Source organism: Lontra canadensis, unplaced genomic scaffold, assembly GCF_010015895.1.
Source record: "Lontra canadensis isolate GAN:19392208 unplaced genomic scaffold, GSC_riverotter_1.0 scaffold113, whole genome shotgun sequence".
Lineage (NCBI taxonomy): Eukaryota > Metazoa > Chordata > Mammalia > Carnivora > Mustelidae > Lontra > Lontra canadensis.
In genome coordinates this window covers 355576-376148 of record NW_022631107.1, presented here as the reverse complement: position 1 = coordinate 376148, position 20573 = coordinate 355576, and the positions used below count along the sequence as shown (strand labels likewise).

The 20573-nt window shown below is 36.2% G+C and overlaps 1 protein-coding gene across 1 annotated transcript in view; it reads right to left on the bottom strand.

Moving 5' to 3' along the window:
- Nucleotides 1-12899, bottom strand: part of ZNF782 (zinc finger protein 782) — a 36930-nt gene extending 24031 nt beyond the window's left edge. Inside the window, exons 1-3 of the mRNA XM_032840577.1 lie at nucleotides 12808-12899; nucleotides 11428-11483; nucleotides 6602-6728 (exon numbers count right to left, since the gene is read on the bottom strand). Coding sequence (XP_032696468.1) covers nucleotides 6602-6728; nucleotides 11428-11483; nucleotides 12808-12820 — 196 coding nt within the window. The 5' untranslated portion in view covers nucleotides 12821-12899. The remainder of the gene's footprint in view (nucleotides 1-6601; nucleotides 6729-11427; nucleotides 11484-12807) is intronic.
- Between the last annotated feature and the right edge of the window lie 7674 nt (nucleotides 12900-20573).

Below are 20573 nucleotides of genomic sequence, written 5' to 3'. Positions count from 1 at the left end.
TATGCTGGGACCTTGGTAAACTTTCTTGGGAGTGGTGAGAGCAGACATATTTGCCTTGTTTCCAATCTTAGAAAGCATCCAGTCTTTCACCAGATGATATTACTCAGGAGGAGGTCTTTTACAGACATTCTTCATCAGTTTGAGGAAACTCTCCTCTACTTCTAGTATTCAGAGAGTATTTCTTATGAATGGATGTTCAATTTTGTCAAAAAATATTTTTTGTATCTACTGCTGTAATTCTGCAGTTTTTTTTATTTACCCACTAATGTGGTAGACCACACTGACTGATTTTTGAACACTGAATCAGTCTTGCAAACTTGGAATAACCCTTACTTGGTCATGTCACATAATCCTTTTTATTTATTGCTAAATTCCATTTGCTAATATTTTAAAAGTAGTTTTACATCTCTTTCACGAGAGAAATCGGTCTATAGTTTTGTACTATCTTTGTCTTAGTATCCACATCAGAATAATGCTGACCTCATAAAATTAATTTGAAATTGTTCTCTCCTTTTCTATTTTCTGGAAGAGATTGTGTGGAAATTGTGTTTATTTTTCTTTTAATGTTTGGAATAGTTCTCTAGCAAAAATATCTGGTCCTTTTCTTTCTTTTGTATTTAAATTACAAAATCAGTTTCTTTAATGGTTATAGGACGATTTAAATTATCATTGTTGGGTTCATTGTGGTATTTTTGCTTTCCTACTAATTAGTCCATTTTATCTAACTTGTCAGATTTATGTGTATAGAGTTCTCTACAATATTCTCTTATTATAATTTTGGAGTCTTGTCGGTGTTGTGTTTTTTATATCCTTATTTTGTTTGTCATATTGACCATTTGTGTTCTCTTATCTCATTCACTGTTATTAGAGGTTTGTTTTATTATTCTTTTCATCGTCTTCTATCACTGGTTTTTGTTTATTGTTTTTCTGTTTCCAATTTCATTGATTTCCACTGAGTTTTTCTTCTGCTGAAGTTGGGTTTACCATGCTCTTTTATACTTTCTTAATGTGAAATTATATACACTACTGATTTGAGACATTTTCTCTTTTCTAATGTAAACATTTAGTGCTATAAATTTGTCTTAGCACTCCTTTAGCTTGTACAAATTGTGTATCAAGTCACTAAAACAAATCCTTAATTTATATCTTCTAGTGTATCTCCTTCTTTTATAGGTTACAGTATGTGATCTTGAAGAAATAGAATTAAAATGTAACTATTTACTTAATACTCCCTATTTGGGGACACCTGTGCAATTCTCCAACTATTTAATAGCACAGCCTTTTCCTAGGGTAGTCTGAACACTCAGTCAAGTACTTGACTAAGTACTAGAAAAGTAATTATGAACAAAATACAGAATGTTTCCTTTCAGGAAGCTCAGCATTCTTGGGCAAATTACAATTAAATTACATAAACAAATGTAAATCTGCAAATTTGGTAAGCACAAGGAATCAAAAACATACAATGCAATATTTCTAATAGCAATACTTGACTTCAGGGAGCTCAATAAATTTTCCATAAAAAAATGTGTGCTATTTGTTGAAGCTGGGTGGGGAGGGGTTCACTGGATTATTTACTATTTTCATGAAAGTTTTCAAACTCAAAGAAAAAGAAATGTTAAGATAAAACAAGGCTTGAGAAAATCTTTAAGGGAAGTGTAGGAGTAACTGAAATAAGGAAATATAAGCATTCCAAACAGAGATAAAAGCAAGTACCAAGATCCTTGTAAGAAATGAAGACACTGAGCACCAGGTCCTAAAAACTGATCAGTAAGGTTGCAACAAAGAAAACAAGAGGGCACATAGTACAAGATGTGGAAGAGAATCAAGAGAATATATTTTCTTGGAGCCGTATTCTGAAATTTTTAAGCAATCAAAAGCCAGTGAGTGTTCTAAGTAAAATAGTAATACAATCACATTTATTTTTAAGAAATATAAATTTGGGGCTCTAAATATTTCAGATACATTAGCTTTTCCCCAACAATTTCATCTCTAGGAATTTATCTTAAAGCTATACCTGCACAGTTAGAAAATAATGTATGCACAAGGTTATTCATTATAGCATTGCTGGTAATAACTGTAAAATATAAAAACCCAAATGTTCATCATTGACTAGTTAATAAACTTGGGTTGCATCCACCCACAAGTGAAGACCATGTATTCAAAATATAGATAAGAGCTTACACACAAATAATGAGTAATCAGTATAAAGTCAAAAAGAGAGAAACAGAATAGTGTGTGGGAGAAAGAAAGGGAGACAGGAATTATGTAATTACTTATATTTGCAAAAAGGAAACACTGGAAGAAAAATCAGAAAGCAATAAAAGTAGGACAGGAGGGAAATGAACAGAGGGGACAAGAATGGAAATGAGAGGGACGCCTGGGTGGCTCAGTTGGTTAAGCAGCTGCCTTCGGCTCAGGTCATGATCCCAGCGTCCTGGGATCGAGTCCCACATCGGGCTCCTTGCTCATCAGGGAGCCTGCTTCTCCCTCTGCCTCTGCCTGCCATTCTGTCTGCCTGTGCTCGCTCTCTCTCCCTCTCTCTCTCTGACAAATAAATAAATAAAATCTTAAAAAAAAAAAAAAAAGAATGGAAATGAGAAAACTCTGAATATACCTTTTAACACAGTTTGGGTTTTTGAACTACATAAATTTTTCCCATACTTAAAAATCACACTAAATTTGGGGCACCTGGGTAGCTAGTGGGTTAAAGCCTCAGCCTTTCTGCTCAGGTCATGATCCCAGGGTCCTGGGATCGAGCCCCGCATCGGGCTCTCTGCTCAGCAGGGAGCCTGCTTCCCTTTCTCTCTCTGCCTGCCTCTCTGCCTACTTGTGATCTCTGTCTGTCAAAATAAATAAAATCTTAAAAAAGAAAATCACACTAAATTTAAAGGCAATTCTTAAGTGTGAAAATTTCAGAGGCTGATGGTTCCAGATACAATTAGTTAGACATCACTCTGTACCTTTCCTTAAATCCATGTGAAATCCTAGATATAATATATAAAGCAAACATATGAAGACTTTGGACAGTATAACAAAGGAAAGAGATTGGCTAGTGATCTCAGAACCTAACTCTGTATAAAATATGTGCACTATATGTTAAGTGGTATGGTTATGGTGTTGTAGAATGGACACAGATTACTTTTAAAAATATTTAATGTCAATAACAAGCAACCACTATAAAGATTTTAAACAGAAGTATAAATGATACATCAAGAGGAAGAATAAAATGGATTCATATAAAATGTTCTTGGAAGCAAAGAAGGCAAAAAGGAAAAAGGAATTGGTGGGGAAACCAACGAACAAATTCAATGACTAGAAAAGTTACAAAAAATTTAATCCAACTACATCAATTAGTCACCACAAATGTGAATGGTCTAAAAATACCAAATAAAAGAGGCTGTCAGATAGGATAAAAAAAAGAAAGGTAGAAGGGAACTCTATGCTGACTATAAGAAACACACTTTATATGCAAAGACTCAGATAGATTAAAAAGTAAAAGATAAAGAAAAATATATCATGCTAACACTTATCAAAGAAAAAAAAAATTGAACTGTATTAACCTCACAGAAAGAACACTTCAAAACATGGAAGATTACCAAACATCACACATATTACCAGGGCATTACCTACTGATAAGGGGTTGATAAGGGGTTGACTCTGTAAGAAGACCTAACAGTTCTAGGTATTTATGTACCTAAAAACAGAGCTTGAAAATATATGGGGCAAAAACTGATAAAACAGAAAAGAAATAGACAAAACTCACTGTTAGATTTGGAGCATTAAGCTCTACACTGTCAACACTGATAGATTAGGAAGGCAGATTCCTAAGGATATAGATGACTTGAACATCACTAGTGACCAACTTGGACCTATCCACATAGGTTATTTCAACAACAGAAGAGTACACATTCGCTTGAAGTATACATGAAACATTCACCAAAAGAGAACACATTCTAGGTCACATACCATATTTTAACAAATTTAAATGTGTACAAGTTAAAACAATATGTTCTCATATTACACTAGAAGTAGATAGGAAATCAAGTACAGTCAGACAGCAGGAGTATTCCTAAATATTTGGAAATTAACCAGCATACTTCTAAATAATGCACTAAATAAGTCACAATGGAAATTCTGAAAATATCTTTAAATGAAAATAAATTTGTATAATGAAGTTAAGCAGTACTCAGAGAAGAGTTTATAGCATTAAGTGCACCTAATAGAAAGAAGAAAGAAATTACTAATCTAAGATGTCTTTCTTTCTTTCCTCCTCCTCCTCCTTCTCCTCCTCTATTCACAATAGCCAAGACACAATCTAACTGTTGATGGATAAATGATTAAAGATGTGTACACACACACACACACACACACACACAGAGGAAGATTATGCAGCCAAAAAAGGGGAAGGAAATCCTGACATTTGCCCCAACATGGATGAATCTTGAAGGCATTATGCTAAATGAAATAAACCAGACAGAGAAAGACAAATATGGATGTTGGTGGATCTAAAAGAGTCAAACTCATAGAAAGAAAGTAGAATGGTGGTTGCCAGGGGCTGGGGAGATGGGGAATGGGGAGATGTTGGTGAATGGTTACAAAGTTCAGTTATGCAAGAGGAGTAAGTTATGAAGATCTATACATACAGCAATCTGAGGATAGTTAAAAATACTGTATTGTTTACCAGAAATTTGCCAAGATGGCAGATTTTAAGTGTTCTCACCACAAAGAAAACAAAGGTAACTAGGTCAGGTCATGGATATGTTATTTAGCTTGATTGTGGCAATTGACTCAGAATGTGTACATATATCAAAATATCAAGTTGTACAGCTAAAATATATAATTTTTGTCCTTATATAGCAGTAAAGATGGAAAAAATGCATATAAGCCATAAACAGACACTTTCCTAAGGATACATAGATGGCATAGGAGTATTAGAAATATTTAACATCTTTAGCCATCAATGAGATGCAAATTAAGACCATGTTGAGCTACACTATATACCCATTACAATCACTATTTAAAAAAATAGTTATCACACCAAATACTAGGAAAAATAGGGAGTAAGTAGATTTGTCATATATTGCTGGTAGAAATGCAAAATGGTGCAGCCATTCTGAAAAATAGTTTGGCAGTTTCTTAAAGAGTGAAACATACTTACCATATAACCCCAATCATACTCCTAGGCATTTATTCCAGAGAATAATAATTTATGTTCACACAAAAACTTGAACATGAATGTTCACAGCAGCTTTATTTATAATAAAATGTCTTCCAACAGATGAATGGCTAAATAAATGTTATATTCATATAGTGGAATACTAGGTAGATGAAGAGTGGATTAGTAGTTGGTAGAGATTAGGGATAGTGTGGGAGAGGGGATGGGTATGATTATAAAGAGGTAGCATGAAAGAATTCTTTGGGGCAATAAGACAGTTCTATATCTTGATTGTTGTGGTGTTTACACAAATCTCCACACGAGATAAAATGGCATAGAGCTATTCATACACACTGTACCAATGCCTATTTACTAGCATTGCTATATTATAGTTATGTAAGATATAAGCACTAGGGGAAACTTTTGAAGAATAAAATTGTGCCAATTATCATCATTAAAAGGTTTCCTCAAAAGTTTGTATAAAATAGTAATAACTGGAAAACATTTTCTTCTTAAAAAGGCAAGACAAAGATAGAGGAAAAAAGTTTGTAAAAACATGTATTAGACAGAGGTCTGAACTTCTGAGATGAAAAAGCCCAAAAAACTAAACTAAAAAAATGGAGCTGAAAATGTGATCCCTCCAATAAAGGGGATTATTATTGGTTAAAAAAAAAAAGTACATGAAAAGAGGTTCCATATAGTTAATCATCAGGGAAATACAAATTAAAACACTGTAAGGTATAACTAGATCCTAAGTAGAATGGTTAAAAATAGTAAGACTTACCAAACCAAATGTTGGTAACCAAAGAGCAATGAGAACCCACAGACATTGCTCATGGGCATGAAAAACAGTAGAGCCAACTTGGAAACATTTGGCAGTTTCTTACGAAGTTACATATAAACTTAGTAGAAGACCCAGCAAACTCACTCCTAGGTATTTACACAAGGGAAATTAAAACATGTTGATACAAAGACTTGTATAAATGTTCACAGCAGCTTTATTCATAATAGCCCCAGACTGGAAGAAAGACCCTGGATCTATCAACTGAAAGGAAGACACACACATCCATGAGGCTCAAAAGCATTTATGCTAAGTGAAAGAAGCCAGACAATAGAGAGTATATACTTTATGATTCTATTTATACAAAATCTGAGAAGAGGCAAAGTGCTTGCATTAGAAAGTGTGTTAAGTGAGATAAGAGGGATGGGCACAGGGGACTCACTGCAAAGGGGTACAAGAATCTTTTAGGGGTGATGGAAACATTCCAAATTATGAGTTTGATGATAAAAATCTACTATACAATTTTTCAAAACTCATTGACTTAAACACTGAAAAGTTCCGAGTTTTATTTTCTGTTAAACACACCTCAACAAGAGTGATTAACATTTTAAAAAGAAAAAAGAAAACTAGAACATGCAGTCAAAAGGGTGGTAAGATCTGCTCACCCACTGAGACGAGGTGGCTATAGTTCTCCAGCATCACATCTCTGTACAGGGTCCTCTGAGCAGAGTCCATCTGTCGCCACTCCTCCTGGGTAAACTCCACAGTCACGTCCTTGAATGACACTGTTGCCTGCAACAGCACATTTCTGATCAATCTGAGGGCCAGAATCAGGCACATGGAAAAAAATTTTTGGAAACAAGTCTTACTGAGTTTACTGTTTAGAGTTTAAAACAAAATGCTATAAAGGATGACTATCATGGCTCAACTCTGTCTTATATTTCAGGGATATACTCATGATTAGTTAAAAAAAATTCTCATGCTCTGATTTATTTATATTTATTTTTAATTTATATACATATATTGCCACTTAATATAATGAGAAAACTAGTGCCTTATTTTTTAAGGTAAAATTATTATAAATAGGATTCCTGTCTGCATTTTCCATACACCAAGAGATTATGCTGAGCACTTGGTAGAATCTACACATACCAGTCTGGAGATCTCTGCTGGGGTAATAGAGAACTAATGAAGAGAATACATGTGAGACTAGGGAAGTATTTACACACCACCAGATTCATATTTCAGGAGCAATGCTTTAGAGTAGGATTTCTTTGTTTACGTACAATATGTATTTATGCAATACACTAGGTGTTGTACATGAACGATGACTCTTAGAACACTGCATCAAAAACTAACAATGTAAACCATGAGAGACTGCGGACTCTGAGAAACAAACTGAGGATTTTGGAGGGGGAGGGGTTGGAGGTTGGGTAAGCCTGGTGGTGGGAATTAAGGAGGGCACGTAATGCATGGAGCACTGCGTGTGATGTATAAACAATGAAACTTGGAACACTGAAAAAATAAAGTTTAAATATCAAAAAAAACAAACTAATGATGTATTTTATGGTGGCTAAAATAACAATTAAAAAAAAAAAAAAGAACAGGATTTCTTCAACTTGGCACTACTGACACTGTGGACCAGATAATGCTATTTTTGTGGAAGACGGTCCTGTGTATTTTAATGTATTTATCAATATCTCTGTCTTCTACTGATCAGATGCCAGCAACATCCCCAGTTGTGACAATCAAAAATATCTCCAAACACTGCCAAACATCTCCTGGGGTGCAAATCACCTCCAGTTAGGAGCCACTGCTCTATGTGGAAGGTGGACAATGTCTTAAGCAGCAAAACAAAATAATTAATTTAAGAGATGACTTATATTAAAGCAAAGATAAAGAATGGGAAATTAATCCTTACAGGAAACAAAATCTGCTCATTATTTTCCTGTGCACTTATCTAACAGAGATGCTGCACAAACAACTGGGTAAATATGGATGCCATTTGCAGAGACTGGAAGAATTAAGTACGAGTCAGAGATTGGGTCATTGTGAGGCAGATGTTCTTCGTTTGCACTCAAAATACCTATTGAAAATATAGGTGGAATTATTTATTTCATTGTTGGTTGCATGATTTTGGAACAGACAGAGGTCTAAAATGAAAATAAGGAATTAGGAGATATCAGTCATTAAGATGGCTAACTGAAGTCATTGGAAAAAAGAGATGGCTCAAAAAGGACAGAGAAACAGGAGCAAAAAAGACTAAGTAGAGAATTCAAGGGAATAGCAAAATTTAAGAGGCAATTAGAAAAAGAAAATCCATGAAGGCTGAGAAAGAATTCTGAAATGTTAGAAAGAAAAACTGGAAATATTAGAGTAATGGAAATTAAAAGAAAAAATAATTAAAAGCATGATTCATCTAGTTCAAGGGATAGACTGAGCATACACATTTACCTCCCTGCCTTTAAAAACACAGGTAAAATATGAAGCAAGCATATAAAAGTATGACAAAAGAGGAATAGAGAGAAATGTCCCAGCAGAAACCCCCCAAATTTGAACAAATTCTGGAAGATAGAGAGTAGGAAAGTATTAGATAAGCAAAACAGGATAATGTTGGCCATAACTTAATATAAACACAGACGTGGGCCAGAGCAGGGAAGTGATGAGAGCCTAAAAAGACATCCAAACTTAAACTGAACAGGACCTAGAACCAAGTGTGTAATAGGAAGAATGATTAGCAGAGTAAATTTCCTATTTGAATACAAGTGACATCATTCAAATGCATGAGGAAAGCCTGGACACTAAAATGTCACAGAGTAACTAGATGTCTGCCTGGGAAAAGACTACTATCTTGTACCACAGAGCAGGATAAATATCAAAATGTATTCCAGATCTACTGTAAAAAATAAAATCAAATTCCAGAAGACTACACAGAACAATTATTTTACATTAGAGTGGGAAATGCCCAATTATGACTGAAAATCCAGGAACATTAATGAAAAAACTCCTAGATTTAACATAAAAGTCAAATGCCTTGGGGTATGTGAGTGGCTTAGTTGGTTGTATCTGCCTTTGGTTCAGGTCATGATCCCAGGACCCTGGGATCAAGCCCACAGCTGGTTCCCTGTTCAATGGGGAGCCTGCTTCTCCCTCTCCCTCTACCCCTCACCCTTGTTCGTGTGTACTCTCTCACTCTCTCTCTCTTGCATGTGCTGTCTCTCTCTTTCTCAAATAAATACAATCTTTAAAAAAAAAATCAAATGCCTTTATGATAAAAAAAATCATGAGTAAGGCAAAATTACGAAAAACTTTAGGGAAATTGTGCAATTTATATCACAGAGAAAGGGCTATAATGATATAGTGGATACAGTAATTAAAATCAATACATCAATAGAAAAACAGGTAAGGGATAACAACAAAAAAAGAAATATAGATTAATTACAAAACAAAAAAAGATGTTCCACACCTCATTCATGAGAAAAGCTTATAAAACCAAATGGAGATTATTTTAATCACATTGGTAAAGTTGAAAATTTAACAGCACGATCTATTTAGAAGGCTGTAGAAAAGAAAGACACACTCTCAGATTGTTGGCTTTACCTTAAATTATATCCAGAATTTGACAAAGTAACTAACACTGTTATGATCCTCATTTCATGCTAGAATTATAGAAACAGGCTCCTATATTGTTCCTGCTTCTAGTCTAGTATCTTCAGACAGTAGACAGTGTTCTTCCTGAAAACTATCCTTTTCAGGAAAGTAGTCAAAACTATCCTTTTATATCAAACCCCAAACCCTCAACACCCTCCATATCACCTAAGTGAATGGAGAGAGATACTGTACCCATGAATTGGAAGATTCATTATGATCAAGATATTAATCCTTCCCAAGTTGTTCTCTACACTACAGATTCTATGGATTCAGTGCAATCAAAATCAAAATCTCAGCAAGTGTCTTTGAGACAGACAAGATTTTCAAAACTTTCTATAAAGAAGCGAAGGCCCTAGACTATCCAAAATAATTTAAAAAAAGAAGAAAGTTGAAAGACTTACATTATCTCACTTCAAGAATTACTGTAAAGAGACACCCATCAAGATAGTCTGGTATTAGCAAATGGATTACACTGATCATCAGAGGTGAACATAGAATAGAAACAGACCCTACATGCATTGTGGATTGGTTTCCCACAGAGATGCCAACACTATTCAATGGACGAAGTATATTTTTGTCAACAAATGGTGCTGACAGGTAGGTAGGCAAAGGTAGAGAGCACAAATAGGACCAGTATATGTCCCTCAATTCCCAATATTTAGAGTTCACTGCCTGAATAGAATATTAAGAATCTCAGACCCTGAAATTCCGGATTTCAGACTGGGCCAAGTAGAACATGTTTTGTCCTTTTCTGATTAGCAGCCTTTAGGCTAAAATAAAATTTAAAAGCTGATCGAAAAAAGGGATTACTGGTATAACAGATAAAGACTTTGAAACTAATAGAATGCTATCAACAAGCTCATGAAAATACATTAAAAAACGTAAATAAAACGAACAATTTTCTATGAAAATGTATCAAAAATTATATTAAGAAAAAACACAGGGGCGCTTGGGTGGCTCAGTCAGTTAAGCATCCGACTCCTGATTTCAGCTCTGGTTATGACCTTAGTGTCATGGGATCGAGCCCTGTGTTGGGCTCTGTGCTGAGCAAGTACTCCTCTTGAGATTCTTTCTCTCCCTCTCCCTCTGCCCCTCCCCCATGTTTTCTCTCTCTCTCAAATAAATAAATCTGAAAATAAAAGAAAAAAATACAAATGCAATATAGACTTATGCCTGATAAGTCAACACCAGAGTCTTTATGCTAAAGTCTTCTAAAGGTCTAAATCTGTATGTAAAAATTTCACAAAAACCCTCATGTAGTACAACTTTCTCATCTAAATTGCTAGAAAAGAAAAGGAGCAGAAAAGTTCTCCATTTACTTTCATAAGACTATGACCATTATACCATAATTGGACAGAAAAACAAAAAAGTATAGTCTAATCCAACTTGTGGATACAGAAACATAAACCCTGAATATAGTATTAGCAAAAGGCCTGAGGAAAATATGTAAGAAGTAACTTATCAAACTTTTAGCAACTAGGCTCCATACAGGAATTTAAGTTAATATTAGAAAATATGTTATACTGTTTACAGTACTCACAGATGAAAGCAAATAAGCTTTAGTTTTATTCCAATCCATACACAAGAGACAATCGATAATTCAATGCACATTCATGACTAACATGAAATCTTAGCAACCTGGTACATGGATGGAACGTAACCCTACTCTAACAAAGGTTACCTACCAAAAGCTGAAAGAAAACATCACAGCTGATAGTCGAACAGCGTATATTTTTGTTCAAGACATATTTCTAGATCTCCTTTTTCATTTAATACATGGATCCTTCTAAAACTCAAAAATCCATTACAATACTAAGTGGGGAATAAATAAAAAGCTCACCTGAGGTGTGTTCATTTTCTGTGGATCTTGGGAGAGTGTACAGAACTGTGGTTCAGCTGAGCGGACAGAAAGAAGATAGAGGTCACGAGATCTATCCTGTCTTACAGCTCCTACACTCATCTCCCCACATCTCAGCAACCCAGTTGGAGGATCATCCTCCCCATAGGCCTGGGACCCTCTGGACCTTGAAAAGGAATGAGAAAGATCATGTACCACTTGTCTTTGTGTGACTCTGAAATTACTGTGGGTTTAATTCTGCAATTTTTTACTGAGCGAACATAAAATTTGCTTGATTGATTTAACAATAATGCATGTTTCCTCGTGACTAACACAAAGCAACAGATTAGTTGAATCAGCATACGCCAAAGGATGAGACAACATAATTGGGACCTAAGAACTCATTTTAGGGGCAAAACCAAGAGTCCTGGAATTCATTATAATATCAGACTTAAAGGACAGCCTGAGAATACTGAACAGGCTAGGAACCTCTTTCTGATCCAAGAGACCTGAAGAGACACTAAAAATACCAGACTATATCTGACATATGATCAGAGTTCATCTACATTCACCTTCCCTTATATCCTTGGGGATTTGGGGACAGGCCACTTTGCTTAGTGCTGTGAACGCTGCGATGCTGGTTTCAGGCAGGTGTGATATTTAGACAATGCCTAAGATTGGAAATAAAGCACACCTGCCCTTGAATCCAAACTCCCTCACTGCTAGCTTGTGACCTGGGCACATCGTTTCACCAAACTGAACCTGGGTTGTTTTCTAATTTTTGTCCGTTTGTTTATTTTAAGTAGTTGTGAGGTTATGATAAACCGTCCAATGAAAACAACAGTGTCTTCTAACTACGAAAGCAGTTGTCATTTACGCAGTGCATAGTGCCCGGTACTTGTCTAAATACTTTAAAAGTGATGACTTAGATCCAAGTTTCAAAACACCCCCCTAGAAGAGTCGTATAATACAATTTTGAGATGAGAAACCCGAATCTTACCCGGGTTCCTTCTATCGCCTCTGCTGGAAATTTACCCGGGCCTTTTTTGGCTCCCGTGCTCCGGCTCTCACCGCACTCAGGGCCACCTTATAGACGCACTTTGCCTCCCACCGACACTAAGTCGGGCTGCAGGTGTGTCCAACCACACTGTCCCTACACACCCAGGACCGTACAGAGCCCCTACTCAAGACTGGGCTCAGACCCACTTGTGCTACCGCAGCCGAAGGGCCGGGGATCTCCCCCTACCTCCCCCCACACTCCCACCGGCCTTATGTCGATAGAGGGCTGGTCGAGGCGTCTACCAGGGGTATCCCAAAGACTTCTTGCTCCCATCCCTAGACACAAGGGCGCCCCTCCCATAGAGAGCTCCCCTGCACTCTCACCGCATGCTCGCATCCTTTACTTTCCGAGTAGACCCGGGGGCTCTCTCAAAGCGCTTCCCTGCAGTCCAAGATTAGACGAATGAGGAGGCGGAGCTACGGCTGCCCTTGCGCAGAAGGAGCCCCGAATTCCATTCCCAGAGTGCCATGCGGGGAAGCCAAGAAGTCAGGACTACATTTCCCATAGACCTCCGCGGCCACTGTTAAAGTCACTCTTTTTTGGCATTTCCACTTTTTAGAAAGTTAGAAACTGCTGTTCTTAAAAGTTTCTTACTCAGGTTCTGTCAGAGCCCGAAGAGATTAAGGGTGAAATGTGAATTCTTCTACCAAATGTAAAGGGTGCCCCTCTACTGAATCTCTATTGAAATAACATTTTCCCCCTCAAGTTATTTGGAGACAATGAAAAAACTTGAATATGGTTCGTATATTGAAAATATTAAAATTACGGAAACTTAGGTGAAGTGTGAAAAAAAAACCTCCAAGTTACGTAGGAAAAATGATTTTGTAAAAAAAAAAAAAAAGGCATGACGACGAGGTTTTTAGGATTGAAATGATAAAGCTGTAAAATTATAATCTTTACAGTTTTTCAACCTGGGACTTCTACCTTGACCCTTAACAGGCACCGGACCTGTGAGCTATGACCTGGTGCCCTTGGAGCCCAGTGTGGAGCTTCTACTGGGGGTCAAGACAGATGTTGCAGGTGTAGATGTATGTAGGATGTATGATGAATTCTCTCTTTCAACAAATTTTTTGTTAGTTATCTCGGACTTCCATGTGCATAACAAGTTTGCTGTTTTTTTGCTGACATAATTCTTTGTTATTCCTTAAGGAATTACAAATAAAAGCACAAAAATGTTGTTCAAACTATATTAAATCATTAATAATTGACTTTAACATAAAGATCAGTAATGGAGGGAAAGTAGTCACTATATATGTTAATTTAAGAAACATTTATTGAAAACCTGTGGTGCAAGAGACATTCTAGATGCTGGGATAGCAACATCAGATGAAAGATTAAAAAAAAAGATTAAATTCCCTATCCCCATGGACTTTATGATCTAAGTTGTTTTGGGTACCTAATAGTCAGGGTCCCCTCAAGAAACAGATGTCTGTTGTTGAGAAACAGACTGTTGAGGACAGTCTAATAAACAGGGCTCTAAAAATGGGTAGGGTTGGTAAATCATTCTGTAACTAGTGATGATAAGGAGGCATTATGGCCACAGGGCTCACAGTGAATATAGGTAACATTACCAGAACCTGGAAGGAGAAAGGCTACCCTTATGAGAGCAGTGGCTTTAGGAAAGCATCATTATGGCCATTGATTACATGGCTCAGCATGAAGAACCAAAGGAATAAATACCCAAACATCACTTGTACTCTTTCTGCTCATGGCCTATTTTCAGTTAAGCATTTATAAACCTCATTCAATACCTATTCTTGGAATTCCTTCCACATGTATCTCCTCTAGACTTTTTTGTCATCAAATTTCCAGTCTTATTCTTGTCTAGCCCCCTACTACTCAACAACTCATTGAGCTACTGGACATGAATTGATATAAAACTCAAGACATGTCTCTTCTTCACAAAGTGAGCAAGTAAATAAAACTCAAACCTCTGCCTACTGGGAAGATTTATTTTCCACACGTTTCAGAACCACCCCTAAGTGAGACTGCAACTGCAGCAGTCATAACTTCCTATGATGACACTATGCACTGTAGATTTGAGTTGAAGGAGATTTGACTGGCCTCCTTGGGGACTTTTGGGGAATGATTAATTATATAACTAAGTTGTGAGGAATTTTGTCAAAGGGACCCAGTCTGCCCTTCAGTCAAAGCCTTCTATCTTTAAAATAGGATATATCAAGGACTAGAAAGAGGATCTGAAGCCCTGATATAATGGTTTGTGTTAATTTTCTGCCCATGAGACCCAAAATTTCATATATAGATATGTATCTTAAGAAGTATTTTAAGTGGGTGTCCATCTACTTCATTTCGATGGACTTCACTATCAAAGTGGTACCAGTGCAGATCCCTTCAGGTCACTAAAAAAGATAACTGCATATGAGAATGACTCAGAAGAGTTTTAAAAAAATATTTGTCAGGATCCCATTAGAGAAACACAGGCATATCTTGAATATATAGTGGGTTGGGTTTCAGGTTACCACAATAAAGTGAATATTGCAATAAAGTGAACCAAATGAAATTTTTTGGTTTCCCAAGGTATGTAATAGTTAAGTTATGCTTCTACTATACTGTTGTTTACTAAGTATACAATAGCATCATGTCTTAAAAACAGTGTACATATGTTAATTAAAAATATTTTATTGATAAAAGATTTGTCCTCTGAGCTTTCAGCAACTCATAATCACTGGTCACAGATCACTATAACAAATACAATAATAAAGTTTGAAATATTGTGAGAATTACCAAAATGTGACCCAGAAACATGAAGTGAGCAGGTGATGTTGGAAAAATTGTGTTAATAGACTTGCTTGACTGTGCTTTGCAGCTATTGCACTTTTTACAATTTGAAACCTTCAACTTGTAAACTGATTTATGACAAATTAAAACTTTCAATTTGTAAAAAAGAAAAAGCCACCACAATATCTGCAAAGCAAAATAAAATGAAATTACAATACAATGAGTTGTCTCTATATATTTCATTGGTGTGAAATGCACCATGGGCTGCTCCTGATTCCACAGTGAGTATACTTGTATTGGTAAATTTGGCCCTGTCCAAACAGAATTCATCCTTCTTGGCCTAATATTCTAAGGCTCCACCTACATATATGCTATCTAGTTTCTGCTTGTACTATTGAGCAAGATCTTGAGTTCGTGTGTGTGTGTGTGTGTGTGTGTGTGTGTGTGTGTGTGTGTTTAATTTCTGGATTAGCCCTTGCAATTTCCCTTCTGAGCATAGCTGGTTCTTTATTCTCATTATGGGCCTCAAGTCAGCAACAGAAGCTGACTCAGGCTCAGGGAAAACCTGAGGACAGTGTGCATTCTTTTTGTGGGATAAGTTGTATCAGGATCATCCCTTAGGATTTAGAGAGAAATAGAGGATAGCAACTGTCAGAAATAAGTTAAGCATCACTTCTTTTTCTCAGCTTCTCACAAATCGTGGTTTTAAGTCTTGGGGCACCTGGGTGGCTCAGTGGGTTAAGCCTCTGCCTTCAGCTCAGGTCATGATCTCAGGGTCCTGGGATCGAGTCCCGCATTGAGCTCTTTGCTTGGCAGGGAGCCTGCTTCCTCCTCTCTCTCTCTGCCTGCCTCTCTGCTTGCTTGTGATCTCTCTCTGTTAAATAAATAAATAAAATCTTAAAAAACAAAAAAGTCTTACAGTTGCAGAGTGTGCCAAGTGCAATGAAACCTGAAGTGCTTTGTAAGCCTCAAAGACCTAGTATACCTTTAATGCCTAGTTGTACACCAAAGGCAAAGTGCACAGAAGAGAGAATAGCTATTCTAACTGCTAGTAGATGTTTGACCATATCCTTTTTCTTTGATAATAATTTTGGGCTTCTTGGATGCTTGGTAAATCCACCTAAGTGAAGGAATATAATTTCCTCACCTTGATCTTGACCTCACTCAAAGTCCATTATAGCAGGAACTGGGGGAGAATGTGTACTTACTTCACATCCATCTTCATGTGGGTAGTGATCATTTTAACAAGATTTTGGACTGTACTGTCTCTCATGAAGGTATTCTTGTATTCAGACCTTATCTGAATGAGTATTTGACATAAATTCCATCTATTGAGCGCCCAAGTATAGTAGATCATTTTTTAAACTGTTCAGACACCTCTGATGGGAACTCTCTCTCTTGATTTCATAACCATAGATTTGTTTTGTCTTCTCTAGAGTTTCATGCAAAAGGAAACACATAGTGATACTCTTCTGTGGTGGCTTTTTAAAAATTCAAGGTAATAATTTAGAAATTCATCTTCCAGTTGAATTCTAGCAATGCAGAAAGAGAGACACACAGGGAAAAACAACTGATAATCAGATCAAGGGGTACCCAAGGTGCCCAAAGTTTCAGGCTATATCTGAATCCAAGGACATGTACTCATTCCAATTTTCTGGTTCCTAGACTTTCCCAATAAATGTCTCACATTTTGTCCGTATATACTTCCTCAAATTGTGGGTCCAATAGTTATCATAATATTTTGAAGAAATCATGGCCCCAAGTTAAAAAAATATTAATTTACACATCTAAGAAGCTTAATGAACTACAAATAGGATAAATTGAGAGATTTATACTTAGACACATCATAGTCAAAGTATTAAAAGCCCCACACAAAGAGAAAAAAAAACAAAAGAAAAACAGTTTTTAAAAGATTTTATTTATTTATTTGAAAGAAAGAGAGAGAGCATGAGCAGGGCAAGGGGCAGAGGGAGAGAGAGAAACATGCTCCCCACTGAGTGGGAAGCCAGATATGGGGCTCAATCCCAGGAGCCTGAAATCATGACCTGAGCCAATAGCAGATGCTTAACTGACTGAGCAAACCAGGCACTTGAGAAAAAACAATTTAATATGTTAAAGAGAGCATAAATATAAATAATATCTAACTTCCCATCAAAGAGAATGGACTCTAGAAGGCAGTGAAATAATATATTCAAAATACTGAAAGAAAAAACTGCTAATGAAGAATTTTTTATCTGGTGAAACTATCTACCAGTTATAAAGGTAAAATAAGGACATTCCAAAATTTAAAAAGATTGAGAGGACTCCTTGATATCAGAACTGATTTATTACAAATATTAAAGAAAATTCTTTGGATTCTGGGAGGAATGGCATGAGATGGTAGCCCAAATTAACTGGAAGAAATACAGAGTGTAGATGTAATAAATACCCATGTTAAAAATGAAAGAGTCTAGATATATTTTCATGTTTCTTCTGTTAAATTATTTTTAAAAACATAACTTTGTGTAAATAGATAATTATAACACTGTAACATTGGTTTTGTAAGATATAGATGTAATATATATGAAAGTAATAGCACAAGAGGGGGAAATAATAGAGTTATGTTAAACATTTTATAGTTCATGGCAATCAAGTTAATATTAATTTGAAATAAATTGTGATGAGGTAAGATGCATATTGGACTTTCTAGAGCAGACACCAGGAAAATAGTTTACACATACAGTAAAAAGTAATCAGAAGAGGAATTAAAATGACATACTAAAAGATTTGTTTAACACAAAAAAGTTAATAAAAGAGGAACAGAGGAACAAAGAAGGCTAAAGACAGAAAACAAATAGCAAAATGGCAACTGTAACTTTTAACCTGTTAATAACTGCACTAAATATGTATGGTCAAGAAAACCCAATTAGAAAGCAGAGAATGAAAAAATATTTAATAAAGCAAGATCCAAATATAACACTCTACACATGGCACACCTTAGATTCAAAGACAAATAGGTTGAAATCACAAGAATGCACAAAAGGAGAGGAGGGAGGATGACAGAAGAATATGAGAACCTCATTTCACCTGGTCTCTTGAATTCAGCAAGATATCTACCAAATCATCCTGAACACCTGCAAATTCAACATTAGATCTAAAAAAGAATTGCTGCAATTCTACAAATTGCAAAGCAATCACTTTCTGCCAGTGTCATGGAAAGCCTTCAGGGAACAAGAGCCACATGGAACAATCCAAAGTGTCTTACACTTACAGCCCCCTGGCAAGGGGTGGTACATCTCCACCTAGCCAGAGAACTGAGAATCAGTGCAACAGGCCTTCCCCCAGAAGAACGGCAGGAATATCAGTCTAATACCAAATTTATGGATCACACAGAACTGAAAAACTCCTACACCAAGGGGAAAATAGTATATGGAATTTGGTCAATATTTTTTCTCATGATTCTTTAGTCTTTCAGGTTAAAATTTTCTTTTTTTTTTTCCTTTTCAACTAGTTCCTTATTTTATCAACTCCTTTTAAAGTCTTTTTTAAATTTTCATTTTTACATTTATATTTTATAGATATATTCTTCATTTTTAGCTTCCTTTCACTGTATTCAAGTTTATTTTGTAAATCTATAAGTTTTTCATTCTTTACAATTTTAGGATTTATTGTCCTCTAACAAACAGACCAAAATACACCCCAAACCAAGTCGATCACCCTCTTTTGTCCACCTAGGAGATTAAATTCTCTCTCCCCCCTTTTTTTTTCTTTTTTGGTTTCTGATCTCTTCAGATTATTCTAGTGTGTATTTCATTGGGGTCATGGTTGATTTTTTAAAAAGATTTTTATTTATTTATTTGAGAGAGAGACAATGAGAGAGAGCAAAAGAGTGGAGAAGGTCAGAGGGAGAAGAAGACTTCCATGGAGTTGGGAGCCCAATGTAGGACTTGATCTCAGGACTCTCAGATCATGACCTGAGCTGAATGCAGTTGCTTAACCAACTGAGCCACCCAGGGGCCCAGTCATGGTTGATATTTTTGATTTTGTTCCTTCATTCATTTATTCTTCTCTGGACAAAATTACTAGAAGGAAAAATTCACAACAAAAGAAAGAACCATAGATAATACTTTCTGCCATAGATTTAAACAATATGCATGTAAGTAAAATGTCAGACCTAGAATTCAGAATGATGACTATAAAGTTACTAGCTGGGCTTGAAAGAAGCATAAAAGACACTAGAGAATGCCCTAGTGCAGGGATGAAATCTAATCAGGCCAAAATAAAAAATGCTCTGAGATACAGTCTAAATTGGATGCTTTAAGAGGTAGCGTAAATGAGGAAGAAAAGAGTAAATGACACAGAAGACAAGTTGATAGAAAGGAAGAAAGCTGAGGAAAGGAGAGAAAAACAACTAATGTACCATGAAGGGAGGATTCAAGAAATCAACAATATCATAAAGTGAAACAATATTAGAATAATTGGAGCCCAAAGGGAGAAAAAAGAGAGAGGGACAGAAGTATAACTGAGCAAATCATAGCTGAGAACTTCTCTAATCTGGGGAAGGACATGGCATTTAAGCCCAGGAGGCCCAGAGAACTCCCTTCAGAAATCAATAAAAATAGATCAACATCTGACATATAATTGTGAAACTTGCAAATTTCAGAGATAAAGAGAAAGATCCTGAAAGAGGCCCTTAACCTACAAGAGTAGGAACATTAGGGTGGCAGCAGACCTATCCACAGAGACCTGGCAGGCCAGAAGGGCTGGCATAATATATTCAGGGTACTAAGTGAGAAAAACATGCAGCCAAGAATACTTTATCCAGCAGGGCTGTCATTCAGAATAGAAGGAGAGATAGAGAGCTTCCAAGACAGTGAAAGGCTAAAAGAATTTGTGATCACAAAACCAGCCTTGCAAGAAATATTTAGGGGGAAATTGTAAGTGAAGAGAGACTCTAAGAGTAACAGACCAGAAAAACACAGAGACAATATACAGAAACAGGGACTATACAGGCAATACAATGGCACTAAATTCATATCTTTCAATAGTTACTCTGAATGTAAATAGTTTAAATGCTCCAGTCAAAAGACACAGGGTATCAGACTGGATAAAAAAAGCAATACCCATTCATATGCAGTGTACAAGAGACTCATTTTGAACTTAAAGACACCTCCAGACTGAAAGTGAGGTGATAGAGAACAATTTACCATGCTAATGGACCTCAAAAGAAAGCTGGGGTAACAATTCTCATATCAGACAAATTAGATTTTAAACCAAAGACTGTAGTAAGAGATGTAGAGGATCACTATATCATACTTAAAGGGTCTTTCCAACAAGAAGCTCTAACACTATAAATATCTATGCCCTCAAC